Below are 22,682 nucleotides of genomic sequence, written 5' to 3'. Positions count from 1 at the left end.
TCACAGCTTCCACTCTCTCAGGCATACATTCACTCAGGTGCTGGAAAGTTTCTTGAGGAATGGCAGCCCATTCTTCATGGAGTGCTGCATTGAGGAGAGGTATCGACGTCGGTCGGTGAGGCCTGGAACGAAGTCGGCCTTCCAAAACATCCCAAAGGTGTTCTGTAGGATTAAATTCAGGACTTTGTGCAGGCCAGTCCATTACAGTTATGTTATTGTCATATAACCACTCTGTCACAGGCCGTGCATTATGTTTAGGTGCTAGATCGTGTTGAAAGATGTAATCGCCATTCCCGAATTGTTCTCCAACAGTAAGAAGCAAGAAAGTGATTAAAACATCAATCTGTGCGGCTGGTCACGGCGGAGGTTCGAGTCCTCCCTCGTGCATGGGTGTGTGTGTTTGTCCTTAGGATAATTTAGGTTAAGTAGTGTGTAAGCTAAGGTACTGATGACCTTAGTACTTAAGTCCCATAAGATTTCACACACATTTGAACACTTTTTGAAAACATCAATGTAGGTCCGTGCTGTGATAATGCTACGCAAAACAACAAGGGGTGGAAGCCCCCTCCATGAAAAACATGACCACACCATAACTCCACCGCCTCCGAACTTTACTGTTGGCACTATACACGCTGGCAGATGACGTTCACCGGGCATTCGCCATACCTACATCCTACCATCGATTCGCCACATTGTGTACCATGATTCGTCATTCCACACAACGTTTTTCCACTGCTCAATCGTCCAATGTTTACGCTCATTACACCAAGCGATGCGTCGTTTGGCATTTACCGGCGTGATGTGTGGCTTCTGAGCAACCGCTCGACCATGAAATCCAAGTTTTCTCACCTCCCGCCTAACTGTCACGGTATTTGCAGTGGATCCTGACGCAGTCTGGAATTCCTGTGTGACGGTCTGGATAGATGTCTGCCTATTACACATTACGATCCTCTTCAACTGTCGGTGGTCTCTGTCAGTCAACAGACGAGGTTGGCCTGTACGCTTATGTGCTGCATGTGTCCCTTAGCGTTTCCGCTTCACTATCACATCAGAAACAGTGGACCTAGGGATGTTTATGAGTGTGGAAATCTAGCGTACAGACGTATGACACATGTGACACGCAATCACCTGACCACGTTCGAAGTCTGTGAGTTTCGCAGAGCGCCCCATTCTGGTCTCTCACAATTTATAATGACTACTGAGGTCGCTGATATGGGGTACCTGGCAGTAGGTGGCAGCATAATGCACCTAATATGAAAAACGTATATTTTTGGGGGTGTCCAGATACTTTTGATCTCATAGTGTATGTCCTCTTCCATTTCGATAATGTGGCCCTGAAGTACATCTCCCTTGTATAGATCGACTACATGCTCCTTCCACCATTGTGGTTTCCCTTCTTTCTTTAGGACTGGTTTTCCATCTGAGCTCTTGATATTCATACAGGTGGTTCTTTTTTCTCCAAAAGTTACTTTAATTTTCCTGTATGCAACATCTATCTTACCACCAGTGATATATACTTACATTTGTCCTTTAGCCATATCTGCTCAGCCATTTTGTGGTTCCTGTCGACCTCACTTTTTAGACATTTGCACTCTCTTTCACCTACCTAATTTAGGGCATTTTTGTATTTTCTCCTTTCACCGATTAAATTCAATATCTCTTGCGTTATCCAAGAATTTCTACTAGTCCTCGCTTTTTTACCTTCTTGGTCCTCTGCTGCCTTCACTATTTGATCTCTCAAAACTACCCATTCTTCTTCTCCTGTGTACCTTTCCCCTGTTATTGTCAGTCATAACCTAATGTTCCCTCTGGAATCGTTTAAAACCACTAGTTCTTTCAGTTTATCCAGGTCCCATCTCCTTAAATTCCTGCCTTTTTGCAGTTTTTCTCAGTTTTAATCTGCAGTTCACAACCAATAAATGGTGGTTAAAGTCCACATCTGCCCCTGGAAATGTCTTACAATTTAAAAGCTGGTTCCTAAACAGAAAACTTCCAATGTCTCCAGACTTCTTCCACGCATACAACCTTCTTTCATGATACTTAAACCAAGTGTTAGCTATGATTAAATTATGTTCTGTGCGAAATTCTATCAATCGGCTTCCACTTTCGTTCCTTTCCCCCAGTCCATGTTCCCTACTACTTTTCCCTCTCTTCCTTTTCCTACTATCGAATTCCAGTCCTCCATAACTACTAAGTTTTCGTCTCCCTTCACTATCTGAATAATTTCTTTTATCTCATGATACATTTCGTCAATCTCCTCCTCAATTTCGAGGCTAGTTGGCATATAAACATGTAATACTGTTGTGGGTGTGGGCTTCATGTCTAACTTGCCTACAATAATACGTTCACTATGTGTTCATAGTAGCTTACCCGTGTTCCTATTTTGTTATTTATTATTAAACCTACTCCGGCATTGTCTCTATTTGATTTTGTGTCTATAACCCTGTATTCACCTGACCAACGTATGTATTGATATAATACACATATCAAAAAAAGTTTTGCATCACTCCAGTTCCCAGAACTCCTGAAGATAGACGTTGACTGTGGATGTTGTATCAGAGACACAGTCCCTTTGACCGTTCAGAGATATCACTAAACCCGCCCAAAGATGTAAGCAACCATGCATCAACAGCCCCTATTAGACGAAGGGGTCCGACAGCCGATCATTCCAGTCATTCCACCAGGAAGGAGGTACACAGCTCGTGTTGCCTGCAGTTCAATCATGCCTAGACAGTCAGTACCGCGGTTCGATCGCGTCCGCATTGCTACTTTAAGCCAGGAAGGGCTCTCAACATGGGATGTGCCCAGGCGTCTCCGAGTAACCGAAGCGGTGTTGTTCAGACACGGAGGAGATACAGAGAGACAGGAACTGTCGATGACATACCTCGCTCAGGCCGCCCAAGGGCTACTACTGCAGTGGTTGACCGCCACCTTCTAATTATGGTTTGGAGGAACCCTGACAGCAACGCCACCATGTTGAATAATGGTTTTCGTGCAGCCAAAGAACGTCGTGTTACGACTCAAACTGTACGCAATAGCCTGTGTGATGCGCAGCTTCACTCCCGACGTCCATGGCGAGGTCCATCTTTGCAACCAGGACACCATGCAGCGCGTTACAGATGGGCCCAGCAACATGCGGAACGAACCTCTCAGGATTGGCATCACGCTCTCTTCACCGATGAGTGTCGCATCTGCCACCAACCAGACAATCGTCGGAGACGTGTTTGGAGGCAGCCCAGTCAGGCTGAACGCCTCAGACACACTGTCCAGCGAGTGCGGTAAGGTGGAGGTTCTCTGCTGTTTTGGGGTGACATTATGTGGGGCCGACGTATGCCGCTGGTGGTCATGGAAGGCGCCGTAATCACTGTACGATACGTGAATGCCATCCTGCGACCAATTGTGCAACCATATCGGCAGCATATTAGCGAGGTATTCGTCTTCATGGACGACAGTTCGCGCCCCATCGTGCACATCTTGTGAATGACTTCTGTCAGGAAAACGACACCGCTCTACCGGAGTGGCCAGCAGACATGAACCCTATCGAACATGTCTGGGATAGATTGAAAAGATCTGTTTATGGACGACGTGACCAACCAAACACTCTGAGGTATCTGCGCCGAATCGCCGTAGAGGAGTGGGACAACCTGGATCAACACTGCCTTGATGAATTTGTGGATAGTATGCCACGACGAATATAGGCATGCATCAGTGCAAGAGGACGTGCTACTGGGTATTAGAGGTACCGGTGTGTGCTGCAATGTGGACCACTGCCTCTGAAAGTCTCTCTGTATGGTGGTGCAACATGCAATGCATGGTTTTCATGAGCAATGAAAAGGGCGGAAGTGATCTTTATATTGATCTCTATTACCATTTTCTGTACAGGTTCCGGAACTCTTGGAACCGAGGTGATGTAAAACTGTTGTCATGGACTGAATGCCAGTACTGAATCACAGTTGCTTTCGCGGCACTTCGATGATTATTTCAAACATAGCCTAATACCAGTATGAAACAGGATGTGGGTCTTGACGATTTCCTTTCGTAATGAATACTTACTCATTGGTGTTTGTGAAGTGCTGTTGATCGCTGTTTTCAGGAAAACTTCACTGTCTGGAAGGGAAAGGCAGTTTCAATATCCTTGTAAAGGATGTGGAATGTTTGGAGATGAAGAGAAGGAGGTCTTGAATGAATGCATAATGGTTGTGGAATTTTGTCCCCACGTTCGGATAATTAGTAATTTTAGTCTACTGTGACATAGGCATCCTATGTCTACTCTTAACATACTAACGTTTGTGCCCTTTTTAAATTTTGTGCTTGAGTCGAGAATATGATAATAAGACTATCAGCAATTCACAGCAGCATTGGCAGGTTCATCGTCCTTAAAATTGTGAAACTCGTCTCCTGATAGGCTGCTACACGCCGTGGCCATACTTTATCGACCATGCTACAATGAAATAATAGAAATGATTCTGTTCGATACGTAATCCAATTGACATATGCTATCTAGGTTAACAAGGTCTGCAGTCACGTGTGTCGCGGCGACGACTCTTTATAAACATAATGGAAATGGGTGCTGCTGTTACCAGGAGTATTCTTTTGACGTATGCCACTGAATGGCCGGTGGAGATGCAGTGTACAGGTATAGCATATTTTTCTGGGTTTCAGAAGGCAAGAGCAGCACTCTTCCACTGTGCGTTTTGTGTGCTCAATATATGTCGTACCACATGGACAAGCTGTCATTAACGCCTTAATTCCACATTAGGAAAATGAATGACGATTGCCTGCAATCCAAGGCTGTCTGTCCTTCGTTCTTGATATAGGTGCAATGGTACCATAATGCAATTGTGCTGGTGATTTTTGTACCAAAAAAGAATGAATTGTTATTAATTATGTAATTATTGTTAAAAATTCTAATAATATGACACTATCATGATAGTCACAAAATGCTTCTCGTAAGAAGAGCACAAGGCTTAAAACTACGTTCTGCCACAAAAGGTAGTAGTAGACAAAACTAGCAAAATAGCTGACTCTTCGCGTTGGTGCTCGGAAAAACCACTGACCCGAGTATGGTTTCTCAGTGTTTTCAGCATATTAAGGGTAAAAATTTAGGTATTATTAAGAATGATAGACGAAGAAGACGACCTCGAGCAGAATCGGTTTGCTTTCCTGGGAAATGTAGGAACACGCGAAGCAATACTGACCCTGCGATTTCCCTTAGAACATAGGTTAAGGAAAAGCAGACCTAAATTTAATGTACACTCCTGGAAATGGAAAAAAGAACACATTGACACTGGTGTGTCAGACCCACCATACTTGCTCCGGACGCTGCGAGAGGGCTGTACAAGCAATGATCACACGCACGGCACAGCGGACACACCAGGAACCGCGGTGTTGGCCGTCGAATGGCGCTAGCTACGCAGCATTTGTGCGCCGCCGCCGTCAGTGTCAGCCAGTTTGCCGTGGCATACGGAGCTCCATCACAGTCTGTAACACTGGTAGCATGCCGCGACAGCGTGGACGTGAACCGTATGTGCAGTTGACGGACTTTGAGCGAGGGCGTATAGTGGGCATGCGGGAGGCCGGGTGGACGTACCGCCGAATTGCTCAACACATGGGGCGTGAGGTCTCCACAGTACATCGATGTTGTCGCCAGTGGTCGGCGGAAGGTGCACGTGCCCGTCGACCTGGGACCGGACCGCAGCGACGCACGGATGCACGCCAAGACCGTAGGATCCTACGCAGTGCCGTAGGGGACCGCACCGCCACTTCCCAGCAAATTAGGGACACTGTTGCTCCTGGGGTATCGGCGAGGACCATTCGCAACCGTCTCCATGAAGCTGGGCTACGGTCCCGCACACCGTTAGGCCGTCTTCCGCTCACGCCCCAACATCGTGCAGCCCGCCTCCAGTGGTGTCGCGACAGGCGTGAATGGAGGGACGAATGGAGACGTGTCGTCTTCAGCGATGAGAGTCGCTTCTGCCTTGGTGCCAATGATGGTCGTATGCGTGTTTGGCGCCGTGCAGGTGAGCGCCACAATCAGGACTGCATACGACCGAGGCACACAGGGCCAACACCCGGCATCATGGTGTGGGGAGCGATCTCCTACACTGGCCGTACACCACTGGTGATCGTCGAGGGGACACTGAATAGTGCACGGTACATCCAAACCGTCATCGAACCCATCGTTCTACCATTCCTAGACCGGCAAGGGAACTTGCTGTTCCAACAGGACAATGCACGTCCGCATGTATCCCGTGCCACCCAACGTGCTCTAGAAGGTGTAAGTCAACTACCCTGGCCAGCAAGATCTCCGGATCTGTCCCCCATTGAGCATGTTTGGGACTGGATGAAGCGTCGTCTCACGCGGTCTGCACTTCCAGCACGAACGCTGGTCCAACTGAGGCGTCAGGTGGAAATGGCATGGCAAGCCGTTCCACAGGACTACATCCAGCATCTCTACGATCGTCTCCATGGGAGAATAGCAGCCTGCATTGCTGCGAAAGGTGGATATACACTGTACTAGTGCCGACATTGTGCATGCTCTGTTGCCTGTGTCTATGTGCCTGTGGTTCTGTCAGTGTGATCATGTGATGTATCTGACCCCAGGAATGTGTCAATAAAGTTTCCTCTTCTGGGACAATGAATTCACGGTGTTCTTATTTCAATTTCCAGGAGTGTATTTGTAGTCTTAAAGTAAGCTTTTGATAATAATGACTGGAATACACTCTTTGATATTCTCACTGGAGCAGTGATAAAATACAAGGAGCGAAAGATTATTTGTAACTTGTACAGAAACCAGACAGCAGTTATAAGGGTCGAGGGGCATGAAAGGGAGGCAGTAGTTTAATAGCAAATGAGACAGAGTTGTAGCTTATCCCCGATTATTCAGATTATTCAGTCTGTACACTAAGCAAGCAGTAAAGGAACCCAAAGAAACATCTGGAAAGAGAATTAAAGTTCAGGGAGAAGTAACAGAAGTTTGCCGACGACTACGTAATCCTGTCACAGTACGCAAAGGAAAGAGCAGTTGAATGGAATGGGCACTGTCTTGAAAGGAGGATATAAGATGAACATCAAAAAAAGAAAAACGAGGAAAATGGAATGTAGTTGAATTAAATCAGTCGTTGCTCAGGAAAAAGTAGTAGACGAGTTAGGCTATTTTTGCAGTAGAATAACTGATGATGGCCGAATAAAAAGCACACGAAATGTAGACGGGCCATGACAAGGAATGCATTTTTGAAAATGAGAAATTTGTCAACACAGAATATAAATTTGAGTGTTAGGAGGTCTCTTCTGAAGACATTTGCCTAGAGTATAGCCTTTTATGGAAGTGAAACGTCGACGATAAGCATTTCAGACTCAGACAAGAAGAGGAAATAAACTTTTGCAGTGTGATGCTACAGAAGACTGCTGAAGATTAGATGAGCGGATCATAACGAATGAGGAGGTACTAAATGGAACTGGGGAGAAAAGAGATTTGATGACGAGTTTACTGTTAATATGTCACAGTTGCAGGGCATATACACTGGCGACTATTTTCGAACCGACTGGTGACTACTCTTAATGTCAACTACCTAATATTGGCAATACATGCATCACACAGTGACAGTAGATAAATGTCACAATAAACTCGTACGTTTGCTCACTATAGAAATCAGAATCAAACTGACTTCTGACTTGTATAGAGAGCATATGTATATTGTGAAATTCATCTACTGTCTCTGTGTGATGCATGTATTGCCAGTTTAGATGATTGTCATTAAGAATAGGCATTTTCAGTACAGCCTCAATAGGTCGAGCCTGTGAATGAACAAGTCGGTTCGAATCTAGTCACCAAAACACAGGTACTGCAACTGAAATAAAAGCTGGTTCTAAATCAACAACATGTTGTAACTGCATGAAAGAAATTTGGCGCATCACCGGACTAAAACAAGGGATGGGTTGGTAGGGCAAATTCTGAGACATCAAGGAATCAAATGGTTCAAATGGCTCTGAGCACTATGGGACTTAACTTCTAAGATCATCAGTCCCCTAGAACTTAGAACTACTTAAACCTAACTAACCTAAGGACATCACACACATCCCGAGGCAGGATTCGAACCTGCGATCGTAGCGGTCATGCTGTTCCAGAATATAGCGCCTAGAACCGCTCGGCCACTCCGGACGGCATCAAGGAATCATAAATTTAGTATCGGAGGAAAGAGAGAGAGAGAGAGAGAGAGAGAGAGAGAGTGTGTGTGTGTGTGTGTGTGTGTGTGTGTTAGGAGGAGGAGGAGGAGGAGATTAGTGTTTAACGTCCCGTCGACAACGAGGTCATTAGAGACGGAGCGCAAGCTCGGATTAGGGAAGGACGGGGAAGGAAATCGGCCGTGCCCTTTGAAAGGAACCATCCCGGCATTTGCCTGAAAGGATTTAGGAAAATCACGGAAAACCTAAATCAGGATGGCCGGAGACGGGATTGAACCGTCGTCCTCCCGAATGCGAGTCCAGTGTGCTAACCACTGCGCCACCTCGCTCGGTGTGTGTTAGGGGGTTAAACTCTAGAAGACGAAGAGATGAATGACGACAACGACAACAACAACGACGACGACGACGACGATGACAACAACAACAACAACAACAACAACAACAACAAGTGAAGGGCTATGCCAGACACAGTATTTGTGCCTAAAGCGGGGACAGCAGTACTGTGTCCATACTAATGGCCAGCTCTTAAAAGTAACGTTTTCTACGTGCTGTTAACGGGAAGAAGTCACAAAGTATGAGAAAGGGTAGTCAGTGGCATACACACTAAAAGCTGACCCATCCGATGCAGTTTAGCAAATAACAAGTCATTTCTATTACTTCACGTGGAATTCTGTCTTGTTCATTCTGTGGGTAAAGACCTATAATGTCTGACTGGGTTGGAAGAATCCATTTAAGGCACTGCAGAGGATCGTTCCACGTTGATCGCGTCGTTATCTGACTGAGCACGTCGGCAGCAGGGCATTTGAGGGAATAAGCCGACAGCGAATAGAAGCATCGAACGAGATAACGCCTCTGACGTTTGCCAGCCAATTTAAATAGCACCTTTGTTCTGTAACTGTGCATTCAGCTACATAGCAGCATAGATCAACGCAGCCAATTTCCCGAAAAATGTTCCGAATTCTTGACGCTTGGTACTTTGTAAACTACTGCGAATAGGCACATTATGAGAATTTAAAGCTACGTGTCGAAAAGCGCACAGATCCAAGTTCTGGTCCACTTTGATTTTGTCGAAAATTTCATTTCAGCTGACACATTGGAAAAGTTCCCATTGAATCTTCTTTACGTAATGGTAATGCCATTTGTAACTATATCTTTTCTTTAATCATTTTTATCTTTGGACTTTAATGACGGAGAGAAAGACGAAATGTGAGAGTACAAAACTCCAACGACATGAATGATTCAGATTTGGAATATAATTTTAAACTGCCACGAAAATATTCACATATTCATTTGTGATATACATACTCTGCAGTGCTATTTTCATCGATGGAACAGACAAATTAATGAAGGCATACAACCTCTTGTAAGTTGTATTTGGGACTACAACGGTTCAAATACCCGTCCGGACAGCCAGACAGATTTTTCGAAATCCCTGCACGCTAATGCTAACAGGAATCCTTTTAAAGAGAATTACAGATTACCTTCCTCATCTCTGGAACAGTCGGATCTTATTTCGACCTTCCTTGCTTCTTGTAAGTGATTTTCGTCCCTAAAAATATCTTACAGAACCGAAAATAAGAGGACGTGATAAGTAAGTTTAACTTTCCAAAAGAATTTTAAAATATTGGTTCCTAATTTTTATAGGTGTTCGTGAAGACGATGGCAGAAGCCACAGTTTCTGCATATAATTTTCACTAATAGGTGTTTGTAGAAATCACAAAGTCTAGGTTGCGCATAACGATGTCTGAACTACGAATGCCGTGCACAAAACACAAGCCGGATGTATAGCACAGAATTACGCTAGTAGCCCATCTAAAAAATTAACATAAAAGTACATATAATAAAGATGATTCAGGTATGTTATATACCCCTCATAAAAGTGAAAGATTTTATCTTTAGTGTATCTACAGTTTTCAGAGATATTTGAATCCAATGTTAATGTAACAAAGGTAGATAACTCAATGAATATCATTCGTTCCGATTAACAAAGTTCCATCAGAGTTAGATACCTTATTGTGCTACGAAAATGCTTCGGGAACTCAAGTGCGAATGACTGAAGCGAAGGTAAGCCCTTTTCGAGGAGCACTATTGAGAAAATTTAGAGACTCGGTATTTGAGGCTGACTGCAGAACGATTCTACTGCCGCCAACATACATTTCGTTTAAGTACCATGAAGATAACGTTAGAGAGATTAGGGCTCGTGCGGAAGTATACAGACAGTCGTCTTCCCTCGCTCTGTTTGCAAGCGGAAAAGAAAATGTAATGACTAGTAGTGGTACAGGGTACGCTCGGCCTCGCACCGTACAGTGAGTATGTACGTAAATATATACGTAAATGTAGTCGTATAATACGTATATGCTCTCCTAGGCACTCATTTAACAGCTTATACTTGAATTGGAACGCGTGTAGAGCCATGCACAGGTACTTCTTTTTCTGAAGCATATATTTTGGCTTCCTCTCCTCCATAATGCATAGAATACAAATTTGGGTGGTGTGGTGAAATATCTGTCCAAAGTAAAATCTGAGGAAGTATTTACTTTTAGTAAAAGAGTATCATTGGGAAAGCCTGGCACTTTTCTTGCATTCTCTTTGCAGAAAAATGGCCATTATTGTGTTGTAGCATAGCAAGTTATGATATCGGCTTTTAGCTGTCTTATGGTTGATCGGCTTCCGATTTCCAAAGTAAATTACTCTATTTTATTCCGTCAAGGAACTATGTTGTTGCTTTTCTCCCAAACTGTATGCAGAGAAATTGGGTATGAAAGACGATCCAAACTGGCGAATAATATAGCTGATTTAAAGAAAAACTAAAGGGCTAAATTGTGCCAATCAAGATTAGCAAAAACTCAAAGAAGGAGAAATTAGCATGAATAACTGACGAAATTAAATATTACTACTCTGCGGATAAAACGTGGTCTTACTAGTGAAACAGAGACTGAAGTATAGCAAAAAAAAAAATGGCTCTGAGCACTATGGGAGGTCACCAGCTCCCTAGACGTTAGAACTACTGAAGCCTAACTAACCTAAGGACATCACACACATCCATGGCCGAGGCAGGATTCGAACCTGCGACCGTAGCGGTCGCGCGGTTCCAGACTGAAGCGACTAGAACCGCTCGGCCACTCGCGCCGGCGAAGTATAACAAAGCAAGGCCTTATTTACAAACTCAATCTGAAGAAGGAGTCTGTTAATCATTCATGTATTGTCCTGTTACATCACTATGTAATACTACAATATCTTGATTTTATTATTATTATTATTATTATTATTATTACAGGAGTAATTATACAAATAACAATTAAAACAAAATTTTGCTGTATTCGTGCTGTCTTCTCCCAATAGCAGAAATATCCTTTTATTCGTAGTTTTTGCATCTACTACAAATGTTACAATTTAGTACAAGATAATTGTGCTCCCTACAGTCTAAAGATTTTGTACCACTGACTGATAGACGAAATATTGGCTGACTGTAGGGAGAGGTTCTGTACCTAAACTAGTTACCTTTTCACTAGAAATTTTAAGCACGTTGTACAAGTTCTCAGAGTTACCTACATGTGTAAAGTTATATCGATACCATTAGATTAACTCAGCTGCTAAAACCAAAGTGGCATATTGCAGTTCAAATAAGGGCAGCAGTTTCTATATTTTTGCGAAATAGAAGGTGAGTGTCACGGGCATATTAAACAAAATGGGGTGGTAACCATTAAAACATGCGCTTTTTTCGTTGCGGCAAGATCTTTTCACGAAGCTTCGATCGCCAACTTTTACCTTCAAGTGCAAAAATATTTTGTTGCTCTTCGCATACATACGAAGACATGACTACCGTAATAAAATAATTCAGAGCTTTTACGGAAAGATTTATATGTCTATTATTCCCACGTGCTATTCGAGACTGGAACCGTCGAGAAATAGTATGAAAGATAGTTTACGAACCCTCTGCTAAGCACTTAAGTGTGAGTTGCAGAGTAATCATGTAGATCAGATATAGTAATACCTCAGACCGGACAGTCTTGCTCAGTCAACAAAAACTGACAATATAAAACAGAAATTTATGGCTAGTGATCCTCGCTAACGAAGAAAATATATCGGAAGCACGCAGTTGGCTGTGAAAAATTGAACACGTTTTATAACGCAATAACTGTGACAGCTAGGACGCAATCGGTGAAATACGTTTCCTACGTTGATAGCGTTTACCTGCAGCAGGTCTTCATTGTGGTCGCTTTCCTCGTCGGAGCCAGTGGACTCATCCTCGCCCCCGTGCGAGCGCGGCCCCGACACGAACATCCCTCCCGCTCACAGCTGACTGAACCGCCCCACGCCCGCGCGCCTCTTTATATACCACGCTGCTGCATTGATCCCAGGCCATGTGCTGGATCACAGCTGTTGCTTCCTAATCTCTCACATCTGACTCTCTTCTTTTGCAGCTTCGTTCAAATGTCCTGGATACGAGGGGGAGTCAGTTTTAATTACCAGTTCCAAAGAAAAAGAAAAGAGAAATTACGCGACCTTGAAAATCTGTACATATTCACCCTGCAATGTTTCTTCATTCGAGGAAAGTGGAAGAAATCACTTGCATGTTAGGATCATGCGGAGTGTGAATAGAAATTTGATAGCCCCAAAAAGTAGCATGTGCCCCAAGAAAGGCGTGTTGTTATGGAACAGAAACGAACCCTTCGACAGCTTCTCGCGGCCCTTCGTCTTCACAGACGAAAGTAACATGATCAGGAGATTTCAATAGTACGCTCCTGTGAGAGTACGCCATTTAAGAGGTCCACATCATAGCAGTCCCAAAAAGCACTCACCGCTATTTATCCGATGACATCTTCAGCTTTGATGAATAACCATGCTCCCACCGCTTTGTTTGGTTCTTTGTTTCGTGGTTACCATGGTGTGTGTGCAGCACTCCTCCTTGCTAATTTTGTCATCTATAATGGTCTAGATTGTTTGATGGGATTATGTTTTGGCAGGGGGCAATACAATACAGAAAATGAAAGTTATTTTCTTCAAACTGCGATGGAATGATATACATGCTGTGCAGACGAGAATAATATCATACTCGTAAATATCGTTCGTCACATACACTACTGCCCATTAAAATTGCTACACCAAGAAGAAATGCAGGTGATAAACTGGTATTCATTGGACAAATATATTATACTGGAACTGACATGTGATTACATTTTCACGCAATTTGGGTGAATAGATCCTGAGAAATGAGTACCCAGAACAACCATCTCTGGCCGTACTAACGGCCTTGATACGCCTGGGCATTGAGTCAAACAGAGCTTGGATGGCGTGTACAGGTACAGCTGCCCACGCAGCTTCAACACGATACCACAGTTCATCAAGAGTAGTGACTGGCGTATTGTGACGAGCCAGTTGCTCGGCCACCATTGACCAGACGTTTTCAATTGGTGAGAGATCTGAAGAATGTGCTGGCCAGGGCAACAGTCGAACATTTTCTGTATCCAGAAAGGCCCGTACAGGACCTGCAACATGCGGTCGTGCATTATCCTGCTGAAATGTAGGGTTTCACAGGGACCGAATGAAGGGTAGAGCCACGGGTCGTAACACATCTGAAACATAACGTCCACTGTTCAAAGTGCCGTCAATGCGAACAAGAGGTGACCGAGACGTGTAACCAGTGGCACCCCATACCATCACGCCGGGTGATCCGTCAGTATGGCGATGACGAATACACGCTTCCAATGTGCGTTCACCGCGATGTCGCCAAACACCGATGCGACCATTATGATGCTGTAAACAGAACCTGGATACATCCGAAACAATGACGTATTGCCATTCGTGAACCCAGGTTCGTCGTTGAGTACACCATCGCAGGCGCTCCTGTCTGTGATGCAGCGTCAAGGGTAACCGCAGCCGTGGTCCCCGAGCTGATAGTGCATGCTGCTGCTAACTGTTCGTGCTGATGGTTGTTGTCTTGCAAACGTCCCCATCTGTTGACTCAGGGATCGAGACGTGACTCCACGATCCGTTGCAGCCATGCGGATAAGATGCCTGTCATCTCGACTGCTAGTGATACGAGGCCGTTGGGATCCAGCACGGCGTTCCGTATTATCCTCTTGAACCCACCGATTCCATATTCTGCCAACAATCATTGGATCTCGACCAACGCGAGCAGCAATGTCGTGATACGATAAACCGCAATCGCGATAGGCTACAATCCGACCTTTATCAAAGTCGGAAACGTGATGGTACGCATATCTCCTCCTTACACGAGGCATCACAACAACGTTTCACCAGGCAACGCCGGTCAACTGCTGTTTGTGTATGAGAAATCGGTTGGAAACTTTCCCCATGTCAGTACGCTGTAGGTGTCGCCACCGGCGCCAACCTTGTGTGAATTCTCTGAAAAGCTAATCATTTGCATATCACAGCATCTACTTCCTGTCGGTTAAATTTCGCGTCTATAGCACGTCATCTTCGTGGTGTAGCAATTTTAATGGCCAGTAGTGTATTTTAGAAGTACACACTCGCCCATCTGGATGCCACATCATGTACCATATTCATCGCATCATGATACCACCTTCCACGGTTCTACAGTTTAATGATAGCATTGTTTCTTCTACTCTAAATGACGTCTCATGCTTTTCTTCGTGAATAGTTGCATCTCAGAAGCAGCACAACTATGCAGAACTTACTTGCGAATTGCTCTATCACAGATGTCTGTCTGTACGTGAGCTACAACAGAAGTGACCTATAGCTGTTAACGAGAATGCCTGAAGACCGATTAGTTTAGTTTGATTTAGAGCACCGCCACCCACAGATGTAAATTCGTATAAACACTAGGTAGTGATGCTCACATGTCACGGTCCATCGTAAAGGTAGGTTGAGCTACTATGACAGAACATATTTCGTCTCGGCTCTACTTTACACAACAGAGATACAGAGCCAGTCACGATTTTTGTAAATGGAACCGAATGCTTAATACTTGAATAATGATAGCAAAACCAACAGATGTACTGGAATCCAACGTCGTTTATTCTTTTCAACACATGCTACCAATTTAGACATTAGATGATGTCATCTTCAGGGCCCAAACGTAACCTGCATCCACAACCGCAATGACAAAGACCAACAAAGTCTTCAAATGGGAACAGTTATCAAGCATGTACGCCAGCGTGTGCAACGAGGCCAAAATTAACTTGATTCCGTACCTTCGTAGCAGTAAACAAGTCCAGCATGGTCAGACGACAACTGTGGAGGCAGAGTTGATTGAAGAGAGAAGCTTAATGAAGTGTCATTGAAACTAACTTTATTTGTTTCCATGGATACTTGAGGTTGTTTCATTTAGGGGTGACTTGATCTATGGAGCTTTGAACTGTTACCATGTTTTTCTTTCGTGGAAATGTCTGCAGAAGTTGCAAGGCACCAGTTGGAGATGGAGCGCTGACAGTTAGTAGTGTGCCTTTTTCCGTTAAGTGATCGGATCCTGGAATCTTTCCGAATGATACTAAACTGTTAAGGGCGTCAGTTGTTGGTCCAAGACTGGTGACGAAACTGCTCAAATATAGTTCTACACCACCTGCTTATCTGTAAATGTTTGTATATTCCGAAATATTCGATGTAAAAAGTGGTTATGATTAAACTCTCGCTGCTCGAGAAGGCCCCGATGACAAACGAGATATCGTAGGACAATGAAACTTCGTGGAAACATTTTTAAGGACACAGTTAAGACAAAGAACCAATAAACCATTGACAGGAATACATTTTAATTTCCACATGAGAGGGTAACATTGGTTAATTGCGTACCGCCGGCCGGTGTGGCCAAGCGGTTAAAGGCGCTACAGTCTCGAACCGCGTGACCGCTACGGTCGCAGGTTCGAATCCCGCCTCGGGCATGCATGTGTGTGATGTCCTTAGGTTAGTTAGGTTTAAGTAGTTCTAAGTTCTAGGGGACTGATGACCTTAGAAGTTAAGTCCCATAGTGCTCAGAGCCATTTGAATTGCGTACCATGTTTACGCTCCAGGTCACAAGTCCGCCGCTCGTGGTCTCGCGGTAGCGTTCTCGCTTCCCGAGCACGGGGTCCCGGGTTCGATTCCCGGTGGGGTCAGGGATTTTCACCTGCCTCGAGATGACTGGGTGTTTGTGTTGTCCTCATCATTTCATCATCATCCAGGAAAGTGGCGAAATTGGACTGAGCAAAGATTGGGTAATTGTACGGGCGCTGATAACCACGCAGTTGAGCGCCCCACAAACCAAACATCATCATCATCATCACATCCAGGTTACAACCTGGAACCGCAATAGAGGTTGCTCTACTGCTGCGCTAAACAACGGTGGACCATGAAATGTTCAGCTGTAGTGACACAGCTCGTGCACTGCTTGAAGACTGCACACTGCGTCCAGCATTCTCAGCCATGGAAAGAGTAACTTCCTCAACAATCTTTTGTACAATTAGCCGTCGGCTTTTCCTCATGTGCAATTCCCAAACCAGTGGTTAATTCGAACTTGTGAATCATGTTCTTCAAGCCTGTTGCAGAAAGAGGAGCTCTTCGCATTCGTTTAATACGTCGATGCTCACAAAGTGCAGAAGCACTTCTGTTGGTCTGATAAAACAGCTTAACGAGTAAAGCTCGTCTCACCTTGTTCTGACCGATGACGAATGTCTGCAACTGTATGCGCATTGATGCTTGTGTTTAAACCTTTCGTCCCCGTATCAATAGCGACGCTTAACGGTACGTCGTGTCAGTAACACCGCCAACAATGCAAATACTGCAGCACACGGTCTGATTATCATTCCTGTGAAGTTGCTTACTTCTACAGTACATTTTTATGCGTCTACACTGGCTGAAGTATCGAAAGTTTAATTGTAACCACCCTGTGTGTATAAATGCCAGTACTCAGGAATATTTGTATTAATATCTGCACTCTCCATGCAGGAGGTCAGTTCTGTTCTAGCTGCCCCTTGCTGTCAGTAATGGACGTGCTTTCAGTCAGAAGCGCTGTGCTTCATTGACAACCCTGCCTTTCTGGACTTGATTGTGGTTTCGACGAAACAATACACAGGGCGTGGACATAAACACGCAAGGCACAACGCCGTGTAGGTAATCCGTTGGCATCCAAAGCTGCTTCCAGACGTCTCGGTACGGATACATACTGGTCCTGTATGGTTTCCAATTGAATCTTATGCCATTTCTCCTGCAAAATAGTAGCAATTTCAGGTAACATTGATGGAAGTGGATAGTGATCATCGAACCTTTTCTCCAAAATAGAGCACAAAGACTCAATGATATTGACGACGCGAGCTGTGTGAACAGGGCCCCTGTCGTCTTAGTACATAGCTCTAGCATTGAGGAACAGGAATTGTTCTATGGGAGGGACCTGATCAGCCAAAATGGTCACATAAACCTCAGCGGTAATGCAACATTGCAAAGTAACCATGGGCCCAATTTAATAACACAATATGGCTGCCCAGATCAGCGCCAGACCCCCTCCCTGTTTCACTTTTGTGACGTAAACGCCACCAGAAGTTGGAAACAGTGTGAAACAAGACTCATCCTACTAAATCACTTTCTTTCATTGTTCCATAACCCAGCTTTTATGGCTCGGCATAACCTTGTCCGGTTATGGATATTTGCATAACTGATGTGTGGTTTTGGAATTCCAGTTAGACCTGCAATTTACAGCTTATGGATATTTGGAGCCGGGTTCTGGGCGCTACAGTCTGGAACCGCGTGACCGCTACAGTCGCAGGTTCGAATCCTGCCTCGGGCATGGATGTGTGTGATGTCCTTAGGTTAGTTAGGTTTAAGTAGTTCTAAGTTCTAGGGGACTGATGATCACAGCAGTTAAGTCCCATAGTGCTCAGAGCCATTTGAACCATTTTTTTGATATTTGGTACTGGCAGGGTTCGCGGATGCGACATACAGTTCTGCAGTGACTTTTGCAACTGTCGATCCCTTACTTTTCGTCACAGTTCTCTTCAATGACCGTCCGTCACAATCAGTAAACACACACTTTCTTCCATGTCGTGGCTTGGTGAGTAATGTTTTCCAGCTTTCCCTGTATGCGGTGCCTCTTGAAACACCAAACACTTCGACTACCTTGGTTACGCAAGCACCCACTATACGAGCATCAACAATTTGCCCACATAATTTGCTCCAACATAATGCACTCACAACTAGACAGGCAACTTTTCTGACTACGACTGACGCAACGTATTGAGGACATTACACAGGTGCCGTTCGTGGTCAAATACAGCAGCGCAACCTGCAGGGTTGGCAAGCATCAGCGTTTATGTTCAAGCACGCGTTTCTCGCTGTGCTTCCATAGTTTTGCACAAACCCTGTATCTACAACATATAGGCCATAATTTCAGTATATTAAGTACCCACAGACCTATAAGCTACAATTTCAGTTCGCATCTTTTCTACGCCTACGACAATTTATGAATAATTTCAGTACACTGCATTTTTATGGGAAATCACTTTTTAATCACCGCCCCTTGTCCACACAGTTACTGCCAAGCCGTCTTCTCGAAAACGTCCACACGCTATTGTGCTCGCTTTATCATTAAGCATGAAGCATCTATCATCTTTTTTCAGCAACTCCAATTTTCATTACTTTATAGTGGAAACAGTTTGTAGCTAGGATCGAATTAAACACGGAACGGTCGATTTATCGACATTATTTCATACGCATTCCTGATAACCATCAATGCTTGATTAATTAGCTGAGAGAATCTCACAGCTTTCGCTGTATGCTTTACTCGTTGTTTCAAGTGCATAGATTCTTGGTCTCTCTTATTGTCGCATGGGATGCAACAAAGGATAACCCGAGCTGAAAAATCAGCATGCACATTTTTAATATCGTTACAACTATTTGAGGTAGTTATATGACATATAAACTATCCGTATCTGTGTAACACATTTTAAGATTTTGTTTCCCCAATTATCTTCAACATATTCACATAATTTACATTTTTTGGGAGTATATTATAAATATATAAAATAGCCACTCCTACAGCTATGAGTTTCTGAAAATCGGTATTAAGTCTACTTAATTCAATAGTAACAACATTTTGTTTAAAAACGATACTGCACTTGAAACGTGATTTTACAGTCATGAGAGCAACTCCATGTCTACCATCTTTCACAAAATTCATTTTTCGCACATTCTGCATTTTGCAGACACGGTTATTCATTAGTTAGAATTTTTTTCAAATAGTGTTTTTGCATTCACATGTTCATCAGCATTAATATCGATATTCGGTGTCATCCAGGGACCTTGACGGAATGATAATATCCCGTGAACTTTGCTCGGAATAAGAGTATTCTTCAGACACTGCTTTAAATTTCTGTCGTGAATCAGATACTTTTTATAGTATAATGTGGAAATCGGCATTTTTGGAACTCCTGGCTTGCTGATGCTTAGTGGTGGTACCATTTTCTCTAGGCGTAATGGTGGACTGGACTGCAGTTCAATGGATATTTTCTGGATAGTCAAGGTATACTTTTAAAATGTAACTTATGTCTGAATTATTTGACATGTTCATTACATCGAAACTTTCCACGAAGAGCAACGCAAAATCAGAGAGAGCACCACTGCGCAGCTTTACAACATATTAAGATCGAAGTATATAATATAAGCTTAATCATAACTATTTTCGTTTAGTAAGCCATGAACCTATAGTTTGAATCAGCATGTCTTTGCCAATGGTGAAGAATACCACCTCTGACACCACGCTTGTAACACCATAGCTCTAATGCTGTACTGATTTATTTTGCTTTTGTTTTATTTAATGTTATAACATTGAGTATCTGTAAATGTGTTTGATTAAACAGATAACACAAAATTGTATACTCTTTTCTTTGTCAAACCTTTGATGTCGTGATTTGATTCTATGCAAAGTAGTGTATCTGTAATTTAAATTCTTTGTCCCATTTGGAGGGAACAAAACTTACTGTATATAATTGTAATTTTGTGTGAATAATTTTTTGTAGAGATGTCAATATGTGTAAATGTTTTGTTTTATTTAATGCATTTGGTTGCTGTAAATTGCTGATCCTCACTTAGGGTTCTTAGTTAGTTTGTATGTAAACGGTGTAGTGGTTCCCCTCGGGAACGGAACTGTGTAGCGCGCAAATTGTGGTTGGCCTACGTAGAAAAGGTGGAACTGATAGTCAGTCGGGGACAAGCTACGAGTCGGAGACGAGCTACGAGTCCGTGCACTGCCATGTAAAAGATGCATATTGTGCTGATTCCGAGAGAGGCTTTTCCAGCTTCTTTCCAAGGCCTCGGTTGGATGGATAAATAGCTGGAACTATTCTGGAGTTTGTATCTATCATCGCCACCAAGAAATGACAGAGTCCAGCAATTCTGCCTACAATTCCACCTACCAACATGCAGTTGCCACCACATTGCGCAATCATTGCAACGTAATACTATAATGATGTACAGTGAAGGATCAGCTTAATGGACGTGCTAATGTGCTGAAATATAAGGTAATTTGTATCTGAATTTATGTACCTACCTTGATTTTTCTCCTCATCATAACACCTCTCAGGTTCCTCTCCGTTTGAGCTAAAGTGATATCCGAGTGTCCTTACTAAAAGAAATTAAAGCCTAGAGTTTTGCTATTTAATGCCTCTTGAACTTAGTAAAAAGAAAGTTAAAGTTAATGTGGCAATAGAGTGAGTTAAAGTAAAGGTTATTTGCTCAAAATTTTCCTAGTAAAACTGCTAATTAAAGTTCTGTTGCTAACTTCAATATTAAAAGTTCTTAAGACTGAGGCTTATAAGGCAAATGATCACATTATTGTCTGTAGTAAATTCTAAAAGGTGAGTCAGTTTCTTGCAATTTGGTCAGTATTGTGTTTCGCTGTAGTAAAAGTGAGAAAGCTGCAGTTGTGAAACATTATATATTCATGTTTGCTAAGTGTTTGTGTATCTTGTGTATTAGAAGTGCATGTTAATAGTAATGTTATAAAGACCATTCACTTTATGTAAGCCTGAAAGTAATAGGGTGTTTCGGTATCTCTTATAATTTTGCAAATAGTTTGTGCTGCTCCAGTTGTTAGCTTCAATCTTAAAACATATGTGTGTCAGAGTTCATTGCACTCGCGTGTGGCTAAGTCTAGGTTGTGTTTGTCCAGTTACTTATACCTACTTTCTTAAACGAGAACGGTAATCTTTCTCTTGCCTAATTAGGCTGGCGACCGTTTCCTTTATTCTATAAACAGTATAGTTAGGCAAAATTTTGTTTGTTACTATTCAAATATTTACGTAATTCTGACTTTCATTTCCGATAAGCCACCTCCGTTAGGAACAACACGGTCAACATAACAAAATTCCTCTCAGAGGGTAACACTGCTCTGTTGCTTTGTGCCATAGTTGCTTTTACAAAATAGTTTTATGTCACAACCTGTTTCTAGCATTGAGGTTATGGTACAGTAGTCCCCAACTACTTGCAGTTTTACATTAGTAGTTTTCAGTAAAGTATCCAACGCCAAACCAGGTGACGTCACATAATGGGCTTTATCTAGTTCGCACATTTTAAGACAGAGTGCATGGAAATTTTGAAAGGACACTAGCAAGCGGTTTTCAAATACAAATTGGGGTAATCTTCTAATCTTGTTGTGAACTGTAGTACGCGCCACCCTACACGCCCTTCGGTGCTCTAATTCTTTGACTGTTGTTTCACCAGTCGTCACGCTTTCAAACGTTTCTGTTGATGGCAACTGTTCACCAAAAAAAAAAAAGGATTCTTTTGTTAGACACGCATATGTTCAAAAAAATGTGTGTGACATCTTATGGGACTTAACTGCTAAGGTCATCAGTCCCTAAGCTCACACACTACTTAACCTAAATTATCCTAAGGACAAACACACATACCCATGCCCGAGGGAAGACTCGAACCTCCCCCGGGACCAGCCGCACAGTCCATGACTGCAGCGCCCCTAGACCGCTCGGGTAATCCTGCGCGGCAGACACGCATATGGAAACACGCCTTTCTTGTAAATCAAATTCAAGTGCTTCCTGTCGGGGATACACTTTGTCATTTCCAACTCGGCAGATGAAATATGTGGCGCATCTTTCTAGAGCGGGTGCCATAAAGTTGAGGAATCTGTAAATCGAAATTTTATGTTGCAACGACGCTCCGCTGTGATAGTTTTAGTAAATGTTTTAAACTTTTCCATGTTTGTTGTAATCACAGAAAAACGTCCTGGATTTATCTTTACCATTTCATTACACCCACTTACTTACACTTGTCCGCATAGGTTCATAATTATGAAGTAACAACTCATCACACAGTGAAACACTACTCGCTCTGTAGAATTAGGTCTGTAATTTAAAATTCATCCAGCATGTGCAGAGCTTCAAAACCTGCCGGTAAAATGACACTGATATCCGTCTTTCAAATCAGCTTGCTTGAAGCGTTCCTCTCATATACGACAAATTTCTGCTGCTCGAAACAGTAGTACTTCTTTGAGGCTGATATTCATATGCTTCATTCACAATATGCAATATTTTATG

The 22,682-nt window shown here is 43.2% G+C and overlaps 1 protein-coding gene across 1 annotated transcript in view; it reads right to left on the bottom strand.

The window, feature by feature from the left end:
• LOC126184483 (dynein axonemal heavy chain 5) overlaps positions 1 to 12,468 on the bottom strand; it is a 976,026-nt gene extending 963,558 nt beyond the window's left edge. The window contains exon 1 of the mRNA XM_049926874.1: positions 12,379 to 12,468. Within this exon, the coding sequence (XP_049782831.1) occupies positions 12,379 to 12,468 (90 nt within the window). The remainder of the gene's footprint in view (positions 1 to 12,378) is intronic.
• Positions 12,469 to 22,682: the final 10,214 nt, after the last annotated feature.

Source organism: Schistocerca cancellata, chromosome 4, assembly GCF_023864275.1.
Source record: "Schistocerca cancellata isolate TAMUIC-IGC-003103 chromosome 4, iqSchCanc2.1, whole genome shotgun sequence".
NCBI classification, from domain to species: domain Eukaryota; kingdom Metazoa; phylum Arthropoda; class Insecta; order Orthoptera; family Acrididae; genus Schistocerca; species Schistocerca cancellata.
The sequence above is the reverse complement of the archived record's forward strand: the minus strand, read 5'-3'. Positions and strand labels throughout refer to the sequence as shown.